The 25,238-nt window shown below is 53.3% G+C and overlaps 1 protein-coding gene across 4 annotated transcripts in view; it reads left to right on the plus strand.

Moving 5' to 3' along the window:
* The window catches only part of ST3GAL3 (ST3 beta-galactoside alpha-2,3-sialyltransferase 3), a 227,642-nt gene extending 203,746 nt beyond the window's left edge, over positions 1-23,896 (plus strand). For all 4 annotated transcript variants that reach the window (XM_060089674.1, XM_060089671.1, XM_060089670.1 and 1 more), the window contains 4 exons: positions 28-214; positions 16,674-16,820; positions 16,991-17,137; positions 22,398-23,896. In XM_060089674.1, the coding sequence (XP_059945657.1) occupies positions 28-214; positions 16,674-16,820; positions 16,991-17,137; positions 22,398-22,487 (571 nt within the window). In that variant the 3' untranslated portion in view covers positions 22,488-23,896. The remainder of the gene's footprint in view (positions 1-27; positions 215-16,673; positions 16,821-16,990; positions 17,138-22,397) is intronic.
* The last annotated feature ends 1,342 nt before the right edge of the window (positions 23,897-25,238 follow it).

The raw sequence follows: 25,238 nt of genomic DNA on the forward strand, positions 1-25,238 counted from the left end.
GTCTCTGACTGGGCCCACTCTCTGCAGACTGAACGCAGCGCCAGTGAAAGGCTTTGAGAAGGACGTGGGCAGCAAAACTACACTGCGCATCACCTACCCTGAGGGTGCCATGCAGCGGCCTGAGCAATATGAACGTGATTCTCTCTTTGTCCTCGCTGGCTTCAAGTGGCAGGACTTCAAGTGGTTGAAGTACATCGTCTACAAGGAGAGAGTGGTGAGCTCCCTGTGCCCCAGCTCCTTCCCCTCTTGCCCTGGCCCTGCCCAGCTTCCAAGTCAGCCCCCTTTCCCTGAACCAGGCAAAGAACAAGTAGGAACCTTTCAAAAGAAGCATTAAGGACCCAGATGCAACCAAGGGGCAGAGAGGCCAGGAGATGCCAAGGCCACTGGCCCAGACTCCTGGAGCTGATGTGCCTGCTATCTGCTACCTGCCTCCAGAGACCCAGGCTGCAGGTCCTTCCTCAGCCTTCTCTAGCCAGACCCCAGGTGCCTCCTCAGCAGACCCTGTGGGCCCTTCCCTGGCCTTAGCCCCCCGGTATGGAAAGCTGTCACCCGGCTAGACCCAGCTTTACTGCTGATCTTCACAACCCCCGCCCTCACTTTCTACTTGCCCCCCAAGTCCCTCTTACCCTCTGTGAGGTCTCTCTGACTGTGATCGTGTGGGTCCCCCCTCATTCCCAGCCAGGGGAAGAAGGCCTTATTTGGACCCTGGGGCTATTCCACAGGGATAGCAGACCCCTCAACTTGAGGGTGCCAGTTCTCAAACTTGTAAGTCCTGGCCTCTCTCCACTTTGTGCTTTTACCACTGACTTGTGGTTGTGTCCCCAACCTGCCATTGAGTCTGGTTCCACTCTGGAAATGGCCAGATTCTGTACTTATTGGTCTAGGCAGACAAGGGTCTGGGCCCGTTTCTTTAGAGAGCTTATATGGCCAAGTAGGGTCAGACTGCTCCTTACTGGACCACCCAGTGAGTCCCCTCCTGAGTCCTCTGTCTCTCAGCTCTGGGCCAACTTGTCCAGGTTCATTCCCCCTCTCCCCTCAACCAGCTGTCACCAGCCACCCCAGGGGAGGGGCACTGCAGAGTTCAGGCCATTCATCTTCCAACACCCAAGCCTCTTACCAGAGGAGAATGATGACAGACAGCGCTCCGCTTACAGTAAGAAGCTAGTTGTTCTTCCTGGAGGTTTAGAGGAGAGCTGGGGGGCTGGAACAGCTTCTCCTGCCTATGGACGTCTCAGTGCAATTTGATTTAACTCCACAGCCTTTTCCCAAGCAAGGCCAAGTGCAGGCAGTGTCAAGTAGGTAGCAAGCGAGAGCGAAGACAGAAGTCAGGTCCAGAAATTCAGGTAGGTGGGACAGTGGGGAAAGGGGAGCCCATCTCAGAGCCAGGCTGAATGTGGCAGCCAGGGTCCCCAGAGGGGAGGAAAGTGTTTGACCTTAGCCAGCCCTAGCGGCGAGCAAGCCAGCTGCCCACGCACAGTAGACGGCGTGTGGGGGCTGAGGGAACACCCCTCCGTTTTCAGAACCCTAGGACCTGAGCAACTAGTGTCCTCAGAGCCCTTCTCTTTGTCTTGAAGGCAAGAGAACTGGGATCACAGGTAGGCACCTTTAAGGGAGAAATGGGAGGAAATTGGGTCTGCCCTGGGGAACCCCAGAGAGCCTGTGGGCTGCTTCCTTACCCTGCCTTCTGCCCATCTTCCCACCCCCTCCTGGCATATCCTTTCCTCTGCTCATCAACACCTGTCAAAGGAGCTCCTGGAGGGCAGGGCCCTGATCCCCTTTGCTTTTCTTACCCCTCAATATTGGCTCAAGCACCAGATCCTGCTTCTTGCTGGGCACACTGGGATAGGACAGGCGACCCATATCAGGAGGCCAGGCCAAAGGGTGGGTCAGGGCCAGCCAGGTGGGTGTTGTCACACGATCCTTCCAAGAACACCAAGGGCAGTTACTTCAAGACTCTTACAAGTCATCCAAGGGAGTCAGGAAAGAAAGAAGAAAAGGAAGGAAGCCAACTAGAGTTGGAAGACTCAGTATACTCAGGCCACTCAGGGAGCAGACAGCAGGGCCTCACTTCTCCCCGAAAGACACAGGAGCTTACTGCCTGGCCTGGCCTTGGTGGCAGGCCTGTTCAAGGAACTAACTGGAGCAGTTGGGATGAAGAGGTATGGGCCGTGCTCAGGCACACGCTCACTGTGCCGATGTCTGTGTCCTGTTGCGGCCATGCCCCGGGATCTAGGACCAGCCCCGTGGTCCTTGGTGAGGACTCCTTCCCAGGGTTGGGAGATGTGAGTGGAAAGGGGAGAGAGGAGCTGGGAAGGAGTCCTCTGAAGTTCATGAGGCTTCCTTGGCTCCAAAATCAAAGATAATTGGGGCCTTTAGAGTGAGCTGCCAAAGGAAAACCAGTGATGCCCACGGCCTCGCCCGAGTGGGCCCGCCCAGGCCCTTTTGGTTACCCTGGAAGCCTCTTTAGTGCCCTCCTCCACCCCAAGCCCAGGGCTAATGCCTTCGCAGGACCTCTCTCATGCCCTACTTCACTTCTCTGGTGTCTGAGACCCAGGTAAATGTGGGAGAGGCTGCTTCTCCAGGCGCCCTCCTGTCTGGTGCCCAGCTGCAGGCTTGCCCTGCTCCTGCAGTTATGTTTCTAACCATGCAGCCCCTGGGCTACTGGAGAGCTCTCTGCACCTGTCTGGAGCCTCACCTGCAGAATTCTGGCAGGAGGCAGCTCTGTGTTTGGGAGCCAAGGCCTAGCTGGGCAGGGCTGGGACAGGTGTTAGGCCTCAGTCAGGGCCGCTGCCTGCCGCTCACTGCCTGTGTAACTTCCTGATTCCCAGGAGTCCTGACAGGGTATGAGAAGGGGAAAGATACAGGAAAGGAAGACCAAACAGCCCAAAAACAGCCTGTGCTAGAGCTAACCATGCTTTCTTCATCCACATGGGAGCTGTCCTCTTCACCATTTGTGGCTGTGTGATTTCCTGATTCGCTGGGCAGTAGCACAGCTAACTCTAAACAAGTTACCTTTAAAGGCCCTTTATCTCTCAGATCCCAGGAGGCCAAGCCATCAAGCAGGTGGAGGAGTTCCCAGCAGGCCTTGTGTGCTCGCGGCAGCTCAGAGGAGCACCAGCGGACTCTTGAGTGGGGAAGCTGAGGTCAGGGGGAGGGGAGGAGCTGGGGACATGGAGATGCAGGTATATGTGGGCCATGGAGGGAGGGGCGGCTTCCAGCTCTTGTGAAATTCTTCTCAGAGGCACATCTGGCTCCACCCCTCCACGCGCTTACTCATTTGCCAGACATCGTCAGGTGTTCTGTGTGCTGTCACTGTGCTGCCCCCTGGAAACAGAAAGCCACTCAGTCTAATGGGACAGACAGTCCCCCAACTAGTTATAATGCAGTGTAGTAGGTGCTGCGCCCTGAGCATCCTCCTCCTGGTGTTTGATGAAGGCTGGAGACGCCCTGTCTGTGGTCCTGAGGACGGAGTCCTGGGACCTGGAGAGGACGGGACATTGAGAGGCAGAACTTCTGGTGCTGTGTCCGCTGCCTCTGCCAGACTCCCCCACCGTGCCCCAGGATGCTGGTGACCCAGCACTTCAGAGCCCCGGGGAGCTGCCTTCCCAGTCCTCTTCATCCTCACTTGGGAAACCGGAAAACTGGCCTCACTGCTGAGTGGCCTCTAGGCCTGAGGCCTGGGCTGGGTTGGTGGGTGTGGTTCCAACCCAGCAGGCGGGGAGGAGAGGACAAGGGCTAGGGGTTGGCCCCTGGACAGCCTTGACCCAGGCCCGACCTTCCAGCTTTTGTTCACTCCTTGGGGAAGGCGGAGGGATCTAAGAGGCCGGCCAGGGCCCCACTTCATGCCCAGGGGGACTGGGCCCTTGAATTTGCGAGACAGCGTGGTTGAAGAGGAGAAAGCAGCTTAGGCCTTGGAGTCATACAGACTCGGGTTTAAATTTAGACCCTGTCACTTGTTAGCTGGGTTCTTAGACAAATCACCTAGGCCCCTTAGACTTCATAAAACAGGAGCAGTACTACCCATCTTTCAGGGTTGGTTTAAAAGTTAAACAAGATGAAGTATAGAAGCACCTAGCATAGTGCTTGACACTTAGTAAGTTCTGTCTGTGGCAATTATGAATACTATTTATTATTTTATTATTATTATTGGTGGTGGTGCTATTAGAAAAGCCCAGTTGCACTAGGGAGTGAAGTCTTTGTCTAGACTGTAGGGCCTGACCTAGGAAGTGACCTAAAAGCGGGGGTCAGAGGCCAGACCTAGAGGAAGGAGAGACATGGACCTCCTGGTGAAAGGCCTCAGGGGTGTGCTAGCAATCTAGCACAAGGCAAATGGCCACCAGGTCCCCGCATGTGAGGCCTTATTGGACCAGGCCTGAGACAGGGACTGAACGTCCATCTGCTCCTAAACCTGTGCTCTGTCCAGGCCTGAGAGGGATGCAGAGCCTTAGGATGGGCTCTGCCTAGTGGGAGCTAAGTGTGGACACCACCTTGCCTCTGGGGAGACTCCGTGAAGGGCACCTGGAAAGCGTGGTGAGGCCGGCAGACACCGTTGCCTCCTACTGGTTGACAAGGCCTCTGCTGAGCCAGCTCAATGCTGCGCACCCCACCGTCTCCTTTCCAAACCTCTGAGACAAGCTCTCCTGGATACCATTTCCTTTGCAGCCATTGCCAGTGGACACAGCTCTTTCTCACAGATCCACTGTCCCCTGTGAGGGCCCGGAAGACTCCCTGCACATTCCCCCTCCTGCATCCTGCCCATCGCTCCTCCCCCACCATGAAAGATGCTCAGGGACTGGGGCTCACGTCATCATCCCCTGTGCTCCTCTTCATCACTGTCATCCAGAGCCTCTTGCTTACTTACCTCATGATCCTTGTTATTATTCCTCCTCCTATTCCTCCTCCTTTTCCTCCTCTTCCTCCTTCCACCATCCTCATCATAGACGTGATTTATTAAGATCTTCAGTTTGCCAGCTTTCTTTGAATTCCTTTATTCAGTTTTCACCATGACCCTGTTAGGTAGCTACTATTATGATCCCCATCTTGGGGTTTAGGAAACTGAGGCACAGAGAAGATGAGTTACTTGCTAAGATCACACAACTAGTTAAGTGGTAGAGGTGAACTCAGAGCCAGCTCTGGATGCCATCTCCTCCCACCTTCTCAGGAACTGTCTTTTTTCACTGATCTCTTTTCTTACCTCTTTACTGGATCTTCCTCTCACATCTATAAATTTGTTCAGCTATTTTTTTTTTTTTCTCTCACCTCAAAAATGAAAGCCCAGGGACTTCCCTGGCAGTCCGGTGGTTAAGACTCCATTCTTCCACTGCAGGGGGCACAGGTTCAATCCCTGGTCGGGAAACTAAGATCCCGCATGCCACGACGCAGCCAAAAAAAGAAAGAAAGAAAGAAGGCCCCCTCTTCAGCTGGTATCCACCCTTTCTCCTTCCCTTCTTTTTCAAGTTTCTGGGAAGAGTCATCAGCTGTCCATGATACATATCTCCATGTTTTCCCCCTTCTGTTTCTCAACGCTCTCCAGTCTGTCTTCCAAACCTATCCCTCTATGGCAGTGACCTTCTGATTCTAAATCCAGTGGACTCAACCTTGCCTCACTTTAAAGGAACGACTTGTCAGCAAATATTCAGTGAGCATTTACAGTGTACCGTACGCAATGGTAAGTTCTAGGGATAGTCCTTGATTCTTACAAACTCCTGGCTAAAATCCTGGGAAGCATGCTCAATTCTTCCATCTCCTCTGCCTTCTCTATTCAGTCATTCAGCCTCCAGATCTGTGGTTCTCCCTTTTAAAAATGTCTTCCTTGGGCCTCCCTGGTGGCGCAAGTGGTTGAGAGTCCGCCTGCCGATGCAGGGGATACGGGTTCGTGCCCCGGTCTGGGAGGATCCCATATGCCGCGGAGCGGCTGGGCCCGTGAGCCATGGCCACTGAGCCTGCGCGTCCGGAGCCTGCGCGTCCGGAGCCTGTGCTCCACAATGGGGGAGGCCACAACAGTGAGAGGCCCGCATACCGCAAAAAAAAAAAAAAAAAAAAGTCTTCCTTGGACTATTTCAGCAGCTTCCTATCTCCCTGCATCCAATCAGGCCTCCCTCCAATCCATTCTCCACACCTGTATCCAAAAGAATCATCCTAAAGTGTCTATCTGGTTGGTTCATTCTCCTGCTTAATGGGTCCCTGCTGTCCACATGCAGCCGTTCTCAGAGTGCCTTCTCCTTTCCAGTAGCATCAGTATCACCTGGAAACTTGTCAGAAATGCATTTTGGGACTCCACCTTAGGCTGTGAATGAGAAACTCTGGGGGTGGGCCCAGCAGTCTGTTTAATGAGCCCTCCAAGTGATTTGGATACAGGCTCAAGTGTGAGAACCACTGGCCTGCAGGGTAAAATTCCAATTCCATAGCCTAGCGCTCCATGCTCTGGGCCCTCCAACCCCTTCCTTGTCCTGACCGCTCCTTCTTGCACCCAAAATTACTCTCCACTCTGCCCATACCAAAGTCTATGCCCATTTCACACCTCCATATTTTGTCTGCTTCCCTTGCCAAGGCTGCATCAGATGCTCCTCTTCTGAGCTCCCAAGTCACTCATCACTCTGTTATGCATAAGGGTTCTCTTATCCATCAACTCTTATAAGCCCCTGGAGGGCAGGGACTGTCCTGTTTATCTCTGAAAGCCCATCACCGCCTGCAGTGTTTGAGACAGAGTTGGCATGCATAAACGAATAAATAAATGCAGAAACTGAGACCCAGAGGAAGGCAGGAACTTGTGGCAGAGTCAGGATTCCAACCCAGATCTTCTGACTCTCAGTGGGGGCTCTCTCCTCGCAAGTAGGCCGCCTCCCTCCTCTGTTGCCCCAGAGATCATTCTTTTACATTCGGACCCTTGCGTCCTTTTGCTCCCCTATTGCCTCTCCTGGGCACTTCTCTCCTCTTAGCCATGTTTGATCTTCTTTTTGAGGTTCCGAGATCATTCTCCTTGATAAAAAAAGAGTGAAAACTGAACAGTCCCCGGTCTGTGCCTCGTTCAGTTGTCTGTTGGTATCACACAGCCGGCCCCAAGCCGACTCCTCTTTTTGTTCATTGCTTTTTCCAAATATAGCTTTCAAAAAGGTTTTTGACCCTCTCCTCATAGCATGCATCAAAATAAATTCCAAATGGACTAAAAAGTAAAATATAAAAATACAGCCAAAGGAAAGTAGTACTTTTGAAGAAAGTAGAATAGAAATCACAGCCCTAGAGGGAAGAGAACTTTCAAGGGACAGAAGTGCTAGGAAAAATCAGATTTGATAATATATGAACACTTTAAACAACAACCAAAAAAGACTGGATACCACAAAACTTTGAAAAGTATGTTTAGGAAATATGACAAATGGTTATTATCATGAAAGGTGACAGGAAAACCATTGGGACCCCAGCAGTTAATGAGCAGGAGACTGAACCGATCACACAGAAGGAAATATAACTAGTAAACAACAGAAATACGTTTAACCTTCCTGGCAGTCAGAAAATTCATGTGAAGGCGACAGGATGCCATTTATCACCTATCATGTCTTCAGAGAATGTGTTTAAATTATAATACATGATTCTGGCCAGAGTGCAGTGACAGGTGCTCTCAAAGGCTACTAGTCAGAGTGTAACTGGGGACAAGCTTTTTGGAAAGGAAATGACGCTTGGCACCAGGAGCCATCACCCAAGGGAAGGAAAAATCTGCCTACAAAGATTTTTATTCTAGTGTTATTTATAGTGGCCAAACTCAAATATAACCTAAGGGGTTTGTTATTAAAAGTGTGGTGCAACTAGCCTACGGAGTATAAAGGAGCAGCCCAGTGACCCTGCAGAGGCTGTGGGCACCTGGACCAGCCAGCACAGCCGCTCCCACTCTTGCTCCTTTGGTGTGGGTGGGGCCGCTGAAATAGCACTGGATTCAGTACCAGGAACGGATGCCTCTGCCTCAGGCCCCATCTCTGCGTTTCATTTTCCTCTTCTGTACAAGGGGGATGGTGAAAGCTCCTCGGGGTGGCTCCCAGATACACTGCTGCAGGGAGCCAGTGGGACAGTGCACTGACAGCCCCTGGCACACTGTGCTCGCTGCAGTGGCGAGCACCTTCTGGGAAGGTCAGTGCTTGCCTTGCTGAGCCCCTCTTCAGGGCTCAGAGGGAAATGCCCACCCCATTCACATCCTCCCCTGCTAGACCATCCTCAGGTACTGGAGACCTCAGAATTTCTTGCCCCAGCAGTGCCAAGCCCACTTCTGTCCTCTTGAGGGTAGAACACACCTCCCTGTGCAGTCTCCAAAGTCCAAGGAGAGATGTTTGCAGAGGCTGTAAGCCGAACTTGGATGTGTAAGCTGGGCAGTCCGCACACGTGTGCACAGTACTTCCCACAGCGTGAGATGGGACCAGGGAGGGAAGGGAAGGGGAGGGCAGGCTGGGGCTAGCTCTCCCTACACCATGGGCCAGCACGGGTCTCTGGGAGTCAGAATTCTCAATTCAAACCTGGCCTTCCAGATCATTTTTCAAGGGAGGATAGAATATATTTAACAGCTTGATACCGTGATTAGTCACTGTCACATATTTGGAATCTAAAACTTAGACATGTGGTATGTGGACATCCATTTGTAATTTTGTCCTAGCCCCACAAATCTTAGGGGTTTGATCCTTCACGGACATGGTGGCAATGGCTGGAGGTGAGGCTGGGTAGACGGGACAGACGGTGAAGGGTCTTGTCAGCCAAAGTCACATCAAGGAGCTTGGACTTTGTCCTGTGGACTAACAATAGCAGAAGCTAACGAGCTGCCTTTGTGCCAAACATTATGTGTGTGACTTCTAACTGTCACGGCACAGAAACACTATGGAGAAGGAGCTAGTCTGATTTCCCATGTTCTTAGATGATGATAATGAGACTTTGAAAGGGTAAAGAACTTTCCGAGGGATACAGAGTTAGTAGTTAGGGTTCAAAGGCAGACCCACAGAATTATTGGGGCAGCCCAATCCGCAAGCAAGGGTGGGCTGAGGAAGGCGGGAAGGAGGCAGTTGTGGGATGGATCTGCACAGGAGCCACAGACCTGGTGTTGCTAGGTTCCTGGGGACCTGGGAGAGGGAACCATCAAGGGAGAGTGAGCATTCAAGTCGGAGTCATTGTGGAGGAATGGTGGTGGCTGGATCCCTTGGGGGAAATGGATTAGATAAGAAGACAAACCTTTCAGGGCCTTGGTTTCTATAAGGGGATTAGACCAGATGTTCTTTTTTGTTTTGTTTTTTTTGTGGGGGTTTGTTTTTTTATTGGAGTATAGTTGATTTACAATTTGTGTTAGTTTCTGCTGTACAGCAAAGTGAATCAGTTATACATATACATATATCCATTCTTTTAGATTCTTTTCCCATATAGGTGATTACAGAGTATTGAGCAGAGTTCCCTGTGCTATACAGTAGGTCCTTATTAGTTATCTATTTTATATACAGTAGTATGTATATGTCAATCCCAGTCTCCCAATTTATCCCTCCCCCTGAAAGCAATTTTTTAAAAATTAATTTATTTAATTTTATTTATTTTTGGATGCATTGGATCTTCGCCGCTGTGCATGGGCTTTTTCGAGTTGCAGCGAGCGGGGGGCTACTCTTCATTGCGGTGCTCAGGCCTCTCATTGGGGTGGCTTCTCTTGTTACAGAGCATGGGCTCTAGGCATGCGGTCTTCAGTAGTTGTGGCTCACGGGCTCTAGAGCGCAGGCTCAGTAGTTGTGGCGCACGGGCTTAGTTGCTCCATGGCATGTGGGAGTCTTCCGGGACCAGGGCTCGAACCCTTGTCCCCTGCATTGGCAGGCGGATTCTTAACCACTGCGCCACGAAAGCAAATTTTTTTTTTTTTTTTTTTTTTTTTTTGCGGTACGCGGGCCTCTCACTGTTGTGGCCTCTCCCATTGTGGAGCAGAGGCTCCGGACGCGCAGGCTCAGCGGCCATGGCTCACGGGCCCAGCCGCTTCGCGGCATGTGGGATCTTCCCGGACTGGGGCACGAACCCACGTCTCCTGCATTGGCAGGCAGATTCCCAACCACTGCGCCACCAGGGAAGCCCCCGAAAGCAAATTTTTTAAAGTTAATTTTTACTGGAGTATAGTTGCTTTACAATGTTGTGTTAGTTTCTACTGTACAGCAAAGTGAATCAGCTATATCCCCCCTTTTTTGGATTTCCTTCCCACTTAGTTCACCAGAGAGAATGGAGTAGAGCTCCCTGTGCTGTACAGTAGGTTCTCATTAGTTGTCTGTTTTATACATAGTTATCAATAGTGTATATATGTCAATCCCAACCTCCCAATTCATCCCCCCCACCCCCCGCCCAGACCAGATGTTCTTAAAGGTCTCTTTTTGTATGATGGTAATCAATGTTTTGAGGGTATTTGTTGTCTGAAATATTATAGAATATATTTGTGCAGAAAGTAAATGGCTTATATATAACAGAGACTCATGTATTTGTTGATTGGTTGATCCAGGTTAATCATTAGTTCTGAAATATTTTGTACATCTGTAAGTAGCTCTCTTTTCAAGCTCTACTTCATTTTACTTATAGTTTCCTTAGTATGTCACCTTGCTCTTCCTCCCATTTTAAGTTTTATGCATGTGAACATTTTGGGGATATGTCTTCTGTGTATATATTTTAAACAAGTATAGCAGATGTTTTAAACCTCTTTTTGGCTCTTTCTCATATCATAATAATTATACCATGTATTAAGATATTTGTACACAGCCCTGTCTTTCCTCCTGGGTTATAAACTCCTTTTGAGTAAGGAAAAAAAAAAAAAAACAGACCGGCGCTCTTAATGATCCTGACGAGCTGTCTCAGTGGGCGGTGGAAAGCCTCTGAAGATTTTAGCCCTGAGAATGTCAAGATCAGATTTGTGCGGAATTGAAGGAAGGCACGATGGAGGCAAGGAGGTCTGGTGGCTCCTGGAGTGACCCCAGTGAACTGGTGACCTGTCCTCAGGCAGTAGTAGTGAGGGGGTGGGGGTGTAGGCAGGAGTGACCACACCTGCCCTTACTCCTGATTGCAGAAAGCCAGCCATGGTCAGGCTCTCCACTCCCAGACCTCTTACCTTGGCATGCAGACTGCTTCTCTCCCCACAGAGAAGGAGGAAGAGGCTGCAGGAGAAGCAGCCTGCAAGGGCGCGGGCAAGCACTGTGGGAGCCCGGCTGGGCAGGTACTTCTTCCCAGATGCTTCCCCCCGTTGCTCCTGGCTGTTCTGACAAGAGTAGAACACGTTGCGTCAGCAGGAGACCAGCGGCTCCATGCAGATGAGCTGGGTCCAGGCTGGACTGACGCAGGGACACTCCTGGAGGAGGGATTCAACCAAGCATGTGGCCCACAGGTGGCCTTGAGGAGAGGTTTGACCATTCCAGGCCAGCATCATTGGCTGGCTTTATAGGCCTCTGTGCTGTGTCCTGTGGGTCAGGGAAACGAGATGTGAGAGGCCCTGAGCCGTTTGGATAGGTCTTCTGGAACAGGGCTGTGTTCTGGTGGCAGGCTTGGCAGTGTCACCCAGCAGTAGGAAGGCCTCCAACACCCACTGCCCTCCTGCAGGGGACCCAAGGACAAAGCTGGCCCCCGTTTGAGTGTGTGTATGTCTGTGAACTGGCCTGTGTGTGGCCTCTAACATTGCTGGCCACACCCTCTGCTTCACTCTCGGCTTCTGTGACACTCAGAATCATAACAGACAAGATTTATTGAGCCCTTGCCATGTGCCAGACATGGTGCCAGATGCTGTAAAATGCACAGCACTTCAGTTAATCATCACGGCTATCTGGGAAGTGGTCTTGACGTCCCCGTTATGCACGAGGAACTTGAGGCCTGAAGAAATCCTGTGACACACCCTGGTTGCACAGATGCAGAATCTGGATGGGGACGTGGGTTTCCCAGACTCCAAGGCCCACAGTCTCCCATGGCATCGCACCCTCCCTGCGTCTCCTCATCGCTCTTACTGTTGGTTCTCAGTCTCCTCCGCAGGCTTCCCTGCTCCCACCGACCCCTTCAGTGTTGGTGTCTATGAGGTTCTCCTCTCTTCTTGCCCCACACAGAGATTCTCAATCTCAGGTCACCAAACGCCCTCGCTTCCAGGGACCCTGCTCCCTTTGGCAGTGGTGTGCGGCGTGTTGTGTGTGTGTACCTGTGTATGATTTTTCTGAGACAGGGAGCCATGGCTTTTATTGGAGAGACAGGCTGCAGTTGTGTTTACTTGGTATTTGTCTGACACAGTGATGCCCCAGCCAGATCCTGGTCTTCCTGTTCCTCCTTTCCCTGGGATTCTTGAGGAGGCCCTGCACCAGGACAGTGACAGGTGGGAAAAATAAAATAGCAGTGCCAGCTTCCAGTGCCGTAATGCAGGCTCTCTGAGACTTGAGTCCCAAGCATAAGACTCCTTCCCACCCCCACCGCACTCCCTCCCCCAACACATCCCAATCTTGCTCTCTGCCCAAAGGCAGTAGGAGCTTCAGCGCTCTTAGAACAGGTGAGCAGAGCAGGGACCGGAATGCCGGGCCTGCTTCAGGGAGGCAAGCTCTGCCTTGGCGTACCCGCCGCTGCCTGGGCACAAGGAGCCAGAAGGAGCTGTATGTGTGCCTGTGACTTTGCATTTCCTACTAGTAAACGTGACACACGTATCCTCAAATCCAAGAAGTCACATGAGTTGTTTCCCCTCCTGGGAAAGAGTAAAGATGGGAAGAGAGGCAGAAGCCTCTCCTCCACCCTGGAGCGTTTGTCAGCTTCTCAAAGGGGCTTGAGATCGTAAGCTAATTTCCTACCGTTTCACATGCTGGTTACATATGGGACCCTTAAGCCCATGGGAAAAGCCAAGAGATGTTGTCTCAGAGAGGGAATCTCGTGTCACAGAAAGACCCAGGCTCTGAAATTGAATCCAGCTCAGATTCTCCCCAGCTGTGTGTGCCTTGGGGCAAGGGCCCTTGCCTCTCTGATCCTCAGTCCCCTCTGTGAAACAGGATGCAGGGCACCAACCGGAGTGACCCCTAACTCACCTCAGCACTTCTGGCGGGTAGAAGGGACGCCCCATCCATCCTTGACTAGCCCCCCAGACCTCCTGAGGTGGGAACAGCAGTGCTGATAATAAATGGCGTGGCAGAAAGAACCCCCATCCTGGCATCACGACGTTGGGTTTGCATCTTGGTACAGACTCTTACGTGACCTTGAACACGTTGCTTCATCTTGGGTCCCGCACCTGTGAAGTGGGTGCAGGTTGAAGAGACGTAAATAATATCTATGAAAACCAGCCTGTAGCCTCCACACCCCCAGCTCTGCCATTACTGCCTCTCCCTTCCCGAGCAGCCCCTGCCCTTCCTCCTCTTTAGGGGTATGTGGGCAGGCGTGGGCAGGGACCCGGGGTTGTAGGGTGCGGGGAGGACGTTGGGGCCTGCTGGGCTCGGGAGGAGGGACGGGGGCTGTGCGTTGCTCGGCACAGGCTGGTACCTGCCATTCCTTTCCGTACATGTCTGATCCTCCTAGGAGGGGCTTCTCCCCAGTTCTGCATAGGACCTTGGCCGCTTCTCCACCGTTCCCTTTCCTGCTGGGTCTCACCGCCCCGACCTCTACCCCCTCACACACACACGCTTCTGGACACGGAGGCACAGGAGGAAGCCGGTCTGGGGTCTGCTGTCCCATCTCACTGGGGCTGAGACCCAGCGAAGTTGGCCCTAAGGGCCCATCCTTGAGCTGACGCTTGGAGGACGGATAGAATTTGCCCGAGAGAGAGGTGTTGCCAGGACGGGGAGCCGTGAGGAGGGGGTGGCTGGAGCAGACAGTCCATTGAAGGCCACAGAAGACAAGCCTGAAGAGATGCTGAGGGCAGTGGAGGAGCCGGGATGGAGTTCATGTTACACACCAGCACCCGGTGCTGCGCTGCTGGGCCACAGAAGTGAATCAGATGTGAGCCCCTGGCCTGGGGCTAATGGCGGTGGTGATAGTAGCTGACCAGTGACTGTGAGCTGGGCACTCAGCCTGAATTATCTCATTGAGTTCTCACAACACAAGATAAATACCCTTAGTATCCCTGGTTTATCCATAGGGAAATGATAGTTTTCTTGCCCAAGGCCTCCGCACAGTTGACTGACCAGAGCTGAGTTTGGATCTGGGCCCAAGGATCTTCTGTCTTAGTCAGCTCATGTTGCTATAACAAAATACCACAGACTGTGTGGCTTATAAACAACAGACATTTGTTTCTCACAGTTCTGGAGGCTGGAAGTCCAGGACTGGTGGACTTGGTGTTTGGTGAGGGCTTCCTGGTTCATAAATCATTATGTCCTCACTTGGTGGAAGGAGCGAGGGATCTCTTGGGCCTCTTTCATAAGGGCGCTGATCCCATTCTTGAGGGCTTCACCCTCAGGACCTAATCACTTCTCAAAGGCCCACCTCCTAATACCATCACCTTGGGCATTAGGTGTTCAACATAAATGAATTGTTGGGGGATGGGCCACAAACTTTCAAAGCATAGCAGATCTTTTTTTATATAAATGTATTTATTTTATTTATTTATTTTTGGCTGCATTGGGTCTTCATTGTTGTGTGCGGGCTTTCTCTAGTTGCGGTGAGCAGGGGCTACTCTGTGTTGCAGTGCATGGGCTTCTCACTGCGGTGGCTTCTGTTGCGGAGCACAGGCTCTAGACATGCAGGCTTCAGTAGTTGCGGCACACAGGCTCAGTAGTTGTGGCTCATGGACTCCAGAGCGCAGGCTCAGTAGTTGTGGTGCACGGGCTTAGTTGCTCCGCAGCATGTGGGATCTTCTCGGACCAGGGCTCGAACCCGTGTCCCCTGCATTGGCAGGAGGATTCTCAACCACTGTGCCACCAGGGAAGCCCCTATAGCAGATTTTAACTCCATATTTTATCACCTCCCAAAGGTTAGAGGTCATTTCTACCTTGGGATGAAGGTATTCAGGAAAGACATGAGAAAGGAGAAGATGCTGAGTCTTAAGAAACAAGTAGGGTGGATCAGGTGGGTGGAGGCGGGGAGACCATTAGAGACAGAAGGAGCAGCATCAGCAAAAGAGTGGAGGCACGAATCAGCAGATGTGGACTTAAGATGGGCTGAAATGAAAACTGGAGCAGCAGGCAGGGTTACTGGCTAAAAAAACTCTGATCTCCTGCGGGCAGTGGTGATGTGATCCGGTTTGTATATAGAAAGATCACTCTGGCAGAGAGCAGAAAGTGGTTTGGGAGGCAGAGGTGGCCCATTCTGGGCACTCATTTTGGGTGAATGGAACTCAACAATTATTCTGTACTTTTCCAGTCACTCTACTGGGCTCTGGGGGCAGTTAGTGGCCAACAAGACAGACACTGTACATGGCCTCGTTATAATAGTCCATTTGAAAGATGATGAGACCTGGACTCTAGGTGGTAGCAGTGGGCTTGGGAGGAAAGGATGGATCTGTGGGATTCTATAGAAAATAGAATCGAAATGACCCAGATGACCAGTAGGACAGAATGGGCTGGAGAGATGAAGAGGGATGCAAAGTCGATTCCCAGGCTTCTGGTTTGGAAGATGGAGTGGACAGCAGAGGTTAGGGAACACAGAAGGAGGAGCAGATCTGGGGGAACCAGAAACAACTGAGATGTCCAACAACAGAGGGGTTGCTTACATAGGCTATGGGACATCCCTGGGACATCTCTCCAGCCTACAGCGTCGGTTTGTGACTTTCTCCAGCAGTACTCAGGAGCCCAGTTGTAAGGGTGGGAAAGGTGGATGTTCGGGTTGATCTAAGTTCATGGTTCCTCTGGGCTAGGACAATAGAATGACAAGGGGCAGGGAGTTGAGGGTGCTCACGAGAGAGTGGCTGAAGCGATATACTCAAGGGACTAGACCAGGGAGGGCTCGTGTACTGAACAGAAAGGCAGGGCTGGGAACTAGAGGAAGGGAGAGAGGTAGAAGGAGAGGAATTTGTGGCCCCGGAGTGGACCCTGGGGTGTCAGTTTTGTTTCAGAGCTGATGCCTTTCCAATCCGGTACTGAGATCCCTCAGGGAAGAATCATCCCATTCTGCAATTAAAGAACTGAAGCTTAGAGAGCTTGTCACCTGCCCAAAGTCACCCAACTCCATCGGTGGCAGAACTGGGGTTGGAGTGTTGCTTCTGCTCTGCCATGCTAGCTCATATTCTGTCTTTATTTTTCAGGTTCACTTTAGAACAGTTGACTGAGAGCGAGGAAATTCAGCAGAAGGGAAAGGAGGCGAGCCCAGCAGAGCAGATAGGAGAGAGAGGGCAGGCTCCTCCTGGGCCCCTCAGTAGCGGCGAAGGGGAGGGGTACTGCTGGGCCTTTGGGTCTTCCTCGTGGCCCAAGACCCACCCACCCCCGCCCAAGGCCAGAGCAGCACAGCCCAGTGCCCCCCGCCCTGTGCCCCGCCCTGCAGCTCACTTGGTATCCTCCATCCACACTGGCCCCACTGTGTGCTCGCTGTGCCCTACCATGTACCTTGTCTCTGCCCACATCCTGTGTCCCCAGCACCCACCAGGTCGTCCGTCCTCCAGCCGTGTTTGTTCCCCATGCCCCAGGCTCCCTGTACATACCTTACGCCCCCCACCTTGTTTCTCATTAGCCTGTACACACTTTGGGTCCCCACCACTCACCCAGTCCCATCACAAGCTGTGTGCCCGCTCATGCCCACTTGTGCTGTGTCTACAGAGCGCGTCAGATGGCTTCTGGAAATCTGTGGCCACTCGGGTGCCCAAGGAACCCCCTGAGATTCGCATCCTCAACCCATATTTCATCCAGGAAGCTGCCTTCACCCTCATCGGACTGCCTTTCAACAATGGCCTCATGGGCCGCGGGGTGAGATGTCTGGATCCTGGGAGAGGGAGAAGGGGGCCTGGGCCAGAGGTGCCTTGGGAAGGAAGGACAGGGTGGGGACAGAGGGTTCAGTTCTCAGGGGCAGAGCTCAGCTCTGGAGAGCTTCGCTGAGGGTCTCAGCCTCACTCTGCACCCGCTTCCCCTCCATCCAGAACATCCCGACCCTCGGCAGTGTGGCAGTGACCATGGCACTACACGGCTGTGACGAGGTGGCAGTTGCAGGCTTCGGCTACGACATGAGCACACCCAACGCACCCCTGCACTACTACGAGACCGTGCGCATGGCAGCCATCAAAGAGGTGCAGGGCTGGGCGGGGGACAGTCCCTGGGCAGGACGAGGGAGGGGTCAGTGCCAGCACGAAGGACAGACTCTGACTGCGTGTGTACAAATGAATGGTCGAGGGACGAGCCAGCTTCGGGTCTGGCTGCTCAGAGCTCCCTGGAAGGCCCTGCCCCACCCTCAGCTAAGTTGGGTCACCAGGCATCCATCCCTGCCCGCAGGCCTCTGACCACCAAGCATCCTGCTCCCTGAACTTCCCCTCCCTGGCCCTCTCCTTGTCCTGGTCCAGCCCCTGCCTCCTCCTTGCTGCTCCCCAGCCACCACATGCCCATCTTGGAGCAAGCTCACAGCCCTCCTCTCTGCTTCGATTCTCCTCTTCCCTCAGAGGACCCCCTCACCCCCTCAAACAACCCAAAGACATTACCTCTCCGTGCCAGGATGCCCCCATACCTCCTCCACCCTTCCCCATGGCCAAGCACTAAAGCTTTCTAGCACCCAGAGTTGCTTCCCGGGTGATTCATATGTTCAGGTACCTTAAGTTCTCCCAGTCAGCTAGCCTCTCCTGGCACCTCTCCCTTCACAGCAAGAGCCCATGTGGAAAATCCAAACGCCTCTTATAGCACCCTTCGCTTCTACCACTCATCTCCCGCTGCTCCCAGCCTGGACCCTGGGCATCTGGGGCTTGTGCCTTGAGCAGCTTCTCTACTCCTGTATCTGGGTGGCGAGGGTTGTTAGTGTCAATCTCCCGGAGTCCGAGCAGACTCACAGTTCAGCCAGCGCTCGTCCCTGCTCATCAGCCTCTCACATGCCCGTCTCCAACCCCACTGCACTGTTCAGGCCTTACGCTCCCCAAAGCTCCCTCCCTACCTCCCTCCCCTCCTCCACCTCCTCTGCTGTGAGAAAAAACTGGAGAAAACGGCAGCCCCAGGGGTGCTCTGCCCCTTCGCCCTCCTCCCTCCCACTCACCCTTCGCCCCTCGCAGCCTGGCTTCCCCCTTCACCTGACATGCCTCCCACCAAGTTCACCAGTGACTCAAGGCTGCCGAGTCCAAGGGACACGCATCAGTCAGTCCCATCTTTTCTGATCGCTCTGAAACACTTCTGTATTGACCGGCCCTTCCTGAGACGCTCTCCTGCTTAGACTCTGAGTCGGTCATTTCAGTGCTCCTCCTGTTTGCCTCGCCAGGCTCTCTCATTCTCTTCCTCCATGTCCCGGACTTTGGTGCATCCCTTAAGAGTCAGCATTAGCTAGGTCTCCATCCTAGACAGTCTTCTCTTCTCACTCCACGTGTTTCCCAGGAGATTCATATCCCCATCCTTGGCTTCCGTTCCCATCCATATTGTCTTAGGCTTTTTGGGTTCATTCAGGCGGGCTCGAGTAATTGCGAGTTATTTCAAGGAAATACGAGAGACTTGGGAATCTCATGAGAAGCCAGAAATAGCCTTACAACTGGGCCTCCTGTTGCCTGGAACGGGGTTCAGGAGTGGAAAGCTCATCTTGGGTCCAGGAGAGCCCCTGACCTGTCTTAGCCCCTCAGCAGTGGCTCCAGCCCGGCCTCATTTTCACCAGGACCCTGGTGGTCTCTCTGTCTCTGCCTCTCTTCACATATCTTCTTGCTGCTTCGTCCCCTGCCAGCACCCACTCCAAACTGCTCTCACTGCTTTTACCTGCCCCCTGGCTTCTGTTTACTCCTATATTTGATCACTTACATATTCCTTTTACATAAACTTTATGTAAAAGTTTTAGGCAGAAGGTGAGAGGCCGCAGACATAGGCAGTAGCCGGATCATGAAGGGCTTTCTCTGCCACGGTAAGGAGCGTGGACTTTGCTCTGAAGGCAGGAGGGAGCCATGGACCAGCTTTAGGCTGTAGATTAGCATGTAGTAGGGTCAGTGTGGCTGCAGCGTGACCTAGAGGGTTCCAGGCAAGAACAGAAACCAGTTGGGACACTGTCTCAGCAGTCTAGGCAAGAGATGAAGGATCCTGCACTGGAACTGTTCAGTGATGATGGGAAGACAGAGGTAAGAAACGGTTAGGATTTTAAATCAGCAAGGCCTGGCGGTGGCCTCCATGCAGGAATGAGGTGGAAGGACACCACCTTCCCTGAGGTGCCCTCGTGGAGGCTGTTCCCTTTCTGCCACCTGCCCCATCTCAGTTGTCAGGCCATTGCCCCCACCCCGCTTCCTCATCCTGTAGAACCGTCTGGCTCTGAGGCTCACGGCATCTGCTGCACCACCTCCATGTGGGGTGCTGAGTGCTGGCGATGAAATCAAGTGGCCTGGGTTCAGAGCCGGGCTCTGTACCTCCCTTTCCTTATCAATACAAGGGGTAATGTTAGGTCTGGGAAAGAGTCGCTGGGATAATGTATAGAAGAGGCCTGGCCATGGTAAGCGCCCATACGTGTTAGCCACTGTTATTAATGTTTTCACCCCTGCTTACTCTTGTTACCTCTCAGCACCCTAGGGAAGTCACTGAAATGCTGTCGCTTGGGTGTAGGGTCCCTGTTGTCACATCGGGGTGTCTTCAGAAGGCAAGTGAACCATTCCATGCCCTGGCCCCACCGTTGCTTCACCTCCACCTGACTGATCAGTCCATTCTCCAGGGCCAGTGAGAGCCTGGGGATGTGAAGACAGTGGCGCAAGGACCGAATGCCGGCGGGATATGTGAGGGGTGTCAGAGGCATTCATAAGGGAGGAGAGGACTTCCCTGGTGGTCCAGTGGTTGAGACTCCACACTTCCAATGCAGGGGGCGCTGGTTTGATCCCTGGTCGGGAAACTAAGATCCCACATGCTGCGCAGCGCACCCAAAAAGTTAAAACAAAACAAAACAAAAAACATAAAGGAGGAGAGAGAGTAGAGAAGGGTTAGAAGTTGCAGGGTTGGGGAATTCTCTGGCGGTCCAGCGGTTAGGACTCTGCGCTTTCACTGCTCACTAATATCCTGTAAGCTGTGCGGCGTGGCCAAAAAAAAAAAGAAGATGCAGGGTCATGGAGACCAAAGGAGGGAGTGCCTACAATGTCCAGCACTGCAAGGAAGTCCCAGGAGATGTGTGCTGAGAAGTGGCCGTCAGATGTACCAGCCCCGAGGGACTGGGCAGTAGCCACGGGGTGAAGCGGGCTCACACAGGAGTCTGCCATGGGAGGGAAATCTGGGCTGGAAATGAGGATCTGTGGGTTGTGAGCACAGCTGCTTGTTCAGATACAGGGGAGGCATGGATGAGGTTTCCCAGGGAGATGACAGGAGGACGTGCATGCGATGGTCAGGGCAGAACCCTGGGGGCACAGAGATAAAGATGGGAAAAGAGCTGTGAGAAGGAAGGCTCCTCTGCGAGCGTGGTCTCTGCATCCAGAGTCAGGGGTCCTGGAGAGGCTCCCAGAATCCTGCCCCAGCCCGTGGACAATGCAGGCGGCGTAGTGAGGAGAGCACTGTAAGCTCCTGTGCTGTGTGCGCCGGGGAGAGGCTGGGAAAAGAGCGCCAGAGAGGCGGTGTTGCCTGGTCCGAGAGAGAGATGCATCCAGGCAGACTTTTTTGTTTACTCTGTTATTACGACCTTTGTCAAACATATTCAAAGTATAGAGAGTAAAATAATGCCCTCCCATGTACTGTCAACCTCCCTCCCCCAGGTATCAGCATGCGGCCAGTGTTGCTCAATCTGCTCTTCCTCTCCTGCCTCCCCTCCCCGCTGGTTATTGGGAAAGAAGTCTCAGACATCGTATCATTCCAGCCATAAACATTTCAGTAAATTTCTCTAAAAGATAAGGATGATTTTTTCAATATTATACCATTATCACACCTGGAAATTTAACAATAATTCCTTGATATCATCAGATATCCAGTCCTCTGCTGACCTTTCAACCCTCAGGGACTCCCAGTGGGTGTTCTTGAAACTGACCCATCAGATTGGTTACTTCTTCCTGGGGAGTGATGCAGGCATGGGTTAAGTAAAGACTGTATGAGTTTCTGTGCTCGCTTGGATCCTGGCCCTGCCATTCTTCCATGCCTCCATTTTCTTACCTGGAAAATCTAATTTCAATTTCAACACATATGTACTGAGCACCTACTCTGTGCCAATCAGTCCCTGCCTTCAAAGACAGACAGTGAGCCAGATGTTTGAATCTTCAAGGAATGAGGGTGAGTCACCCAGTGGTCTGCAACAAGGACGGGCAGTTTGCAGACGGCTGAGGATAATGCCAGGAGCCAAAGGAGCCAGAGGTTCAAGGGAGTACACAGGGACAGTTGTGTAGATGCAGCAACAAAGGGTGAGGAAGAGCCTGCCACCTCCAGGCACCATGAGTGTGGGTGTGAGGGAAGAAAGAGCGTGTCTGGGGGATGCTGTCCTTGGGGGCAGCCAGGTTTGTGGTTAGCACAGGAAGTTGAAGGGGGTGTTCAAAGAAGAGGAGTATAGGGGATTTTGCCCAAGTTTCAGACTGAAAAGATTTGGAAGGTTGGAGGAGGTTGACTGGGTCAGATAAGGACCAGATAAGAGCTGTTAAGTTCTCCACACTGGTAAATAGTGGCTGTGAACATCCTAGGGTGAGCCTCAGCGCTGATGGATGCAACAGAGCAGTCAGCTGTGTCCAAACTGTGACAAGGCCATTGGCTTTCGTCGTTCCTTTATTCATTCAATCCTGTTTCATTCTTTGAGAGACTCACTCATCACAGCTTCCTGGTGAGAGTACTGGGGAAAGGAGAGAACCTGAGCCTGGGTGCAGTCTTCCCCAGGAGAGCCCTGGAAGGCAGCGTCTTCCCTGCAGTTTTCATATTAACCGTAAGATGAGCCTCTGGCCCCCTGGCTCCTCTGGTCTGAGAGGCAGGATTTCATCAGCTGCCCCCAGGCCTGGAGAGTGGATTGCAGCAGGCCAGAGAATGACTAAGCCACCCCACACGGTTCCCTTTCCAGCAGGGCCCAACCCCAGGCCTGGGCCAGACCTAAGTGACTCACATTGCCTGACCTCAGGGTGCCTAGGACCTAGGGGCCCAGAGAAGCCGCTGGGCAAGGCCAGGTGGAAGGAGTGAGAACAAGGTTGGAAAGCCTACATCTCTGAGACTTGGAAGAAGTTAAGAGGCCGGGGAAAGGGGTTAGAAGGTTATTTTCTCCAGGTCCTGGGAAGGGAGGAGGGTGAGCTGTGGCACCTCTAGGGCAGACCTCCCACAGTCAGAGCATCGGAGGGTGGTGGTCGGAAGAGGGCATGGAGCCCTGGGAACCTGCGTTCTAGCAGGGCCACATCCCAGCAGCCACCTGGGCTGCCCCGCTGACCACTGCTCCATCTTTCCTTTCAGTCCTGGACGCACAACATTCAGCGAGAGAAAGAGTTTCTGCGGAAGCTGGTGAAAGCGCATGTCATAACTGACCTAACCAGTGGCATCTGAGGTGGACTCAGCACGTGGCCACAGAAGTCCAGCCACCGCCACCTGCCCACTTCATTGGCCTCGGTCTGGCTCTGCCTTAGAGGTGCGGGAGCCTTCAGACCCAGAGAAGGACAGTGCCAAGTGGCCCCAGGGGTGGTGAGGCCTTGGTGGAGCAGCCAGAGTTGTGTCTGCTCAGAGGCCAGCCTCAGAGACCAGCACTAGGCCTCACTCTCAGCCTGGGTCCTTGAAGCCAGAGGGCCAGGAGGCCACTGGCCATGCCCAGCGGGCCCAGCATGCAGGAGGCGGACATTAGGCAGCAAGGCTGCTGCCAGAATCATTTCTCCAATCAGTGTTCGGTGTATTATCATTTTGTGAATTTGGGGTGGGGGGAGGGTAGGGATAATTTATTTTTCAATAAGGTTGGAGATGTCAAGTTTGGTCTACTGACCGTGCAGAAGACCCACTAAAGGGCCCCTCAGGCAGTGGTACCAATGGGCTCCCTGTAGAGTGGGAGTGCCAGGACTAGCCTGTGCCCTGCTCTGGGGCTACAGGGAGATGGGCAGGATCTCAGGCCAGCCCCTTCCAGCTCATGACACTGTTTGGCCTTTCTTGGGGAGCAGATGGGATAGTCCCACTCAGCAGCCCCCAGCTGTCCCACAGGGAAACCCTGGAGCCATCCTTTAAGCCAACAAGACGCCCCTGGGCTTGAGTGGAGAGAACTTCAGGGCTCGGGCGGTGAGACCTGGCCCAACCTGATGGGAATGCCCCTCCCTCCCCAACTGCAGCTGACCCATAGGACAGTGCCCCAGACCTGGAGTGACAACTTGGCAGCTGTTCTGGGTTTCAGCAGTGAGACTGCCAGGCCCTTAGGTTCTGCCTTTAGCCTAGACAAGAGAGAAGTGAGGCTCAAGGACCTCACCCAGGCTGTGGCAGCCATCCTGAGCAGCCTTCATGGAAGCAATAAAGCTCTTCCCTGAACCTGGCCTCCTCTTGCTTTCTCTGACTTTCCTGGAAGAAACAGGAACCTGGGGCCTCAGCAAGTATGCTAAACCCAAGGGCCATCTCTCCAGCCCTCCTGGGTCCCTTTCACTTCTCGTGTTAGCTCCAGGACCTGGGTAGCCACCTAGGGGCCTTCTGGAGCCTCTCCTGTCCTATAGCCGTCCTGCACCCTCTCTGCCTTAAGAGAGGCAGAGTCCAGGGGCATCAGGACATGCCCCAGGATCCACCCTGCTGCCTCCTACAGGAGCCAGGGTTCAGGGGATTGAAGCGCCAGCCCGTGCACAGTGCCTCTGGGTCACCACAGCCCCAGCACTACAGGGACAGAGCTTCCTGCAAGCACAGGAAAGTTGCACGGCCAAGCCCCCAGCACACGGACCTAAACCACTCCCTGCAGCTCCGCTGAGCCCTGGAAAGACACGCCCTCCCCCTTAGCACATAGGCACCCGGTCTCCCCTCAGGACCCCTCTTTCTGCACAGAACAGGAAGGCACAGCCCATCTCTAGGCCCCCTCTGGCAAACATTATTTTATTATTTTTTTAAAAAATTTATTTTATTTTATTTTTATTTATTTTTGGCTGCGTTGGGTCTTTGTTGCTGTGAGCAGGTTTTTCTCTAGTTGCGGCGAGCAGGGGCTACTCTTCGTTGCGGTGTGCGGGCTTCTCATTGTGGTGGCTTCTCTTGTTGCGGAGCACGGGCTCTAGGCACGCGGGCTCAGTAGTTGTGGCTCGCGGGCTTAGCTGCTCCGCTGCATGTGGGATCTTCCCGGACCAGGGCTCGAACCCATGTCCCCTGCATTGGCAGGCGGATTCTTAACCACTGCGCCACCAGGGAAGCCCCTCTGGCAAACATTATAAAGGACATCCCAACCTTACCCCCTAGAGCCCTGGAATCTGCTCTCTCCCTTCCCCAGCATTCCCAGGCAGGCCTCAGAAAGGCCAGCGCACTCCTGCCCCTGAGGCCATAGGCCTGGGAGTGAGCTTCCTGCCAGAGCTGCCACATGGAAACAGGTGGGGCCGACACCTGACATGCCAATCCAAGTGCCATTCCCTTCTGACTGCCCACATGCCCCTTTACTGCTGCGCTTTGTGCCCAGACAGAAGCCTCCTCTCAGCGGAGGGGAAAGTGAGGCTCTGACTGAGGGACAGGGAGACCCAGAAACTCCCTTCGATTCTGCTGTAAACAAGGCCACTGTGATGCAAACTCCAATGCTTCCTGTGTCCTACGTGAATGGTGCCCCCTGGAGCTGTGCAGGGCATAGGCTGCATGCCAGCAAGCAGCAGCCCTGGCTGATAAAGCCCTGGGGCAGAACCCACCCCCCGGGGCAGCTGGCTTGGGGAGGCCGCAGAACACAGAGCTGCTCACCGCCTGGCCTCCTGTCCCACAGGGGTCCTGCCGAGCCTGGGAAAGTCAGGCTTCTAGTCCCCACAACTACACATTAACTGCCCTCCCAAAAGCTGTGGTTCTCCACCTGGCCATACACCAGGATCACCTGTGCAGATGTGGAAACTGCACATGCCCATTCTGATTCAGGTCTGGGGTGAGGCCCAGATTCAGGTAGTTTTAAAAGGTCCACAGGTGGTTCAGATGCACAGCCAGGGTACAGCTGGTCCACACATGTTCCCTGAGCACTATCAGCTTCACCCACGGCTTCCAATTGTCCGTTGGTCAATGATTCCCAAATTGCCATCTCCAGCCCAGCTCTCTTCACTTTGCTCCAGGCTACAAACTCAGTCACTTCCTGAACATTTCCACTAGGATAATCCACAGGTCCCT

This window comes from Mesoplodon densirostris, chromosome 2 (genome assembly GCF_025265405.1).
Source record: "Mesoplodon densirostris isolate mMesDen1 chromosome 2, mMesDen1 primary haplotype, whole genome shotgun sequence".
NCBI classification, from domain to species: domain Eukaryota; kingdom Metazoa; phylum Chordata; class Mammalia; order Artiodactyla; family Ziphiidae; genus Mesoplodon; species Mesoplodon densirostris.